This window comes from Vombatus ursinus, unplaced genomic scaffold, assembly GCF_900497805.2.
Source record: "Vombatus ursinus unplaced genomic scaffold, bare-nosed wombat genome assembly UNPS02004438.1, whole genome shotgun sequence".
Taxonomy (NCBI): domain Eukaryota; kingdom Metazoa; phylum Chordata; class Mammalia; order Diprotodontia; family Vombatidae; genus Vombatus; species Vombatus ursinus.
In genome coordinates this window covers 1-3134 of record NW_020944216.1, presented here as the reverse complement: position 1 = coordinate 3134, position 3134 = coordinate 1, and the positions used below count along the sequence as shown (strand labels likewise).

Here is a 3134-nt window from a genome sequence, read left to right as displayed (position 1 = left end):
GGTGACTGGAAATGTGGGAATCATCATTCTTAGTAGTATAGATTCTCGACTTCAAACGCCCATGTACTTTTTCCTCAGACACTTGGCTATCATCAATCTTGGCAATTCCACTGTCATTGCTCCCCAGATGTTGGTCAATTTCTTGGTGGAGGAGAAAACCATTTCCTACTATGGGTGTGCAACTCAACTGGGAGGCTTCTTAGTCTTCATTGTTGCTGAGATTTTCATTTTGGCTGCCATGGCCTATGACCGCTATGTGGCTATTTGCAATCCCCTTTTATATATGGCTGTGGTTTCATGGAAGGTTTGCATTCTACTTGTTGTCCTTACCTACACCTACAGTTTAACGACAGCAGTGACTGTCACCTCTTGTGTTTTCTCAATGTCTTACTGTTCTTCCAATGTCATCAATCATTTTTACTGTGATAATGTCCCATTGTTAGCATTATCCTGCTCTGACACCTACATCCCAGAAACAGCAGTCTTTACTTTTTCAGGAACTAATCTCTTCTTTTCCATGATCATTGTAATTGTGTCCTATTTCTACATCATCTTGGCCATCCTGAGGATACGTTCAACAGAAGGTAGAAAGAAAGCCTTCTCCACCTGTGCTTCCCACATGATGGCTGTCATTGTTTTCTATGGGACACTCCTTTTCATGTATTTGCAGCCCTGCTCAAACCATTCCTTAGACACTGATAAAATGGCTTCAGTGTTTTACACACTAGTGATCCCCATGCTGAATCCTATGATCTACAGCCTGAGGAACAAGGATGTGAAGGAGGCTTTGAAGAGAGTCCTCACCAACCCTTGCCAAACTTTTAAAAACTTATAAATTCATAAATATTCAAGTAAACCATGAGATTCATAAGCTAAAGTAGGGGTTGTCATATAAAGGACCTAATGAGTAAATGTCCAGGGATATAAGAAAACTGATAGTAGGTTAAAATATTTAAAAATGAATAAAAAAGGGAATCAAATTCAAACAAGGATTGCTATATTTATATATTGACTTAGAAAACCACATATCAACATTATTTATGTTTTATAATATTTTCTCTTTATTTTGTAACATATTTGCCAAGTATATTTAAACTTATTCAGGCAGTAATCCAAAGTGGGCTACCTACTTCACACCTGTTGGTAACAGTCTGGAAGGAAGATAGTTGTAGAAAGGAATGGGGAAGAAAATAAGTTTAGGGATCAAAAGCAGACAAGGGCCTAGAATCAAGTAAAATTGTATAGATTAGATGTGGAAACAAGATGGGGGACCAAGAATTTCATTTTAATTCTTGGGAGTCTTTTTACTTCCTACTGAGGGACTTGTTTGTAAGATTAACCAACATTGCAAGTGAAGGGATGTGAGCTGTGCGTGTACCCTTATCCTGGTATACAGATGGGAGGAGGATTTGACTTTCAGAAATCTGCTTAAAACTATATATATATGTGTGCATGCGTGTGTGTGTGTGTGTATGTATGTATATGTATATGTATATGCCTAGGTATATATTTTGTTAAAAGATCTAATGATATTCTAAGTTAATTCAAGTACCCATTCATATGGACTTGAAAATAAATGTTACTTTATCCTATTTTTGTCTATCTGTAAGCACTTATTCAATGTCTACAATGTATTAAGTTCTTTACTAATTTTTGGAGATACAAAGAAAGACAAGACTGTTTTTGTTCTTAAGTTTACCTTTTAATTGGAAATACAACATTCAAACCAGTACGTACAAACCAGCTATAAACAGGATGAGTTTTAGATAAAAGAGCAAAAGTATTAGAATTTGGGAGGGGGTGGGGATTATGATACAACAGAATTAATATGAAACCCTCATGAACTTGTTGAAAGCTGATACTTGGTTATCTTGTACATACTTTTGATGAATTAACTCCAATTCAACTAATTGAGTGTTTTGTGGTCATTAGCTAAGAGTCAGGCAGGATGGGTAAGGGTTCCTTCAAAATTGTACTCATATTCCTGAAGTACAGTTATGATTTTGAGCAGGTCCTTCACCTAGATTATATTGTCATTTTCTTCATTCATCAATTTGAAAAGGTAGTACATAAAACAGGAAGGGTTAGAGAAAGGCACTGTGGACTAGTACAATATACACTGCATGCGTACATTGAAAGTATTGGACTCTACACTTAACTGAACCTATGAATTTGAGTATAGAAAGACAGTTTGTGATGTGACCCACTTATTTAGGTAATTGAATGTATCATGACTCTTTACCAATGGAAAAGCTTGAGATATTTAATAGGCTATCTTTCTATGGACATGGGAATAGAGGAATAAACATAACCCCACAATGTAGAGGATCTACATCAGCACTCCCTGTACATGTTCTGTCATTCTTAAAAGCTTAACAATAACCAACTATGTTACCCTTGAATTCTACCTCTTCTTCTTTAAATTCATTATTTTTTCTAATTTGGAATTCAGTTAATGTATTTAGTTGCTGGGTTATGGCAAAGAACAATTTAATTGGGAATATGCATGCATCTGTAAAGGATTTGGAAGTCCATCTTCTATTTCTTATAGGATTCATATTTCGACAATGTTCTTTTCCCCAAACCCTGACACTGGAACTCCAATTTCATGAATAACATTGACCATGAAAATTATTTTATAAAACTGCTTATGAAGAATAATGATTATTCCCCCAGCACTGGGATAGCATCCAGGTTTTGGTTGATATTAAAAAAACATAATTACTCACTTTTCATTTATGATTCTTTAAATACACTAGATTTATAATGAGAAAAACTTATGAGAAAGAAATACATATTAAAATTAGACATATATCTTTATGTATAGCAGGCTTTCGAGTAAACAACAACACACACACACAGACACACACACACACATACACAAATATTTCCCCTCCAACCAGATTCTGCATGATATTGGCTCATTTTCCTTATTCTTTTTCCAGATTCTAAGTCAATAAAGGAGGTATGTTCATTTGTTTCTACATTGATTACTAAAATTGTAACACGTTTGCCATAAATAGTTTGTCAACCAGCATTTATTATGTTCTGCTGTGTTAAAAGTAGTGTGCTAAGTGACAGGGAAATAAAAGCAAAAAAGTAGTTGTAGATCTCAAGGAGCTCACAGTCTAATG

General features: G+C 35.0%; 1 protein-coding gene across 1 annotated transcript; it reads left to right on the top strand.

The window, feature by feature from the left end:
* Window positions 1–4: 4 nt before the first annotated feature.
* Window positions 5–835, top strand: LOC114023648 (olfactory receptor 8J2-like; the record flags this gene model as incomplete). The annotated part of the gene is made up of 1 exon (XM_027836404.1): window positions 5–835. A coding segment is annotated over one exon (831 nt), but the record flags the coding sequence as incomplete, so codon positions are not given.
* Window positions 836–3134: the final 2299 nt, after the last annotated feature.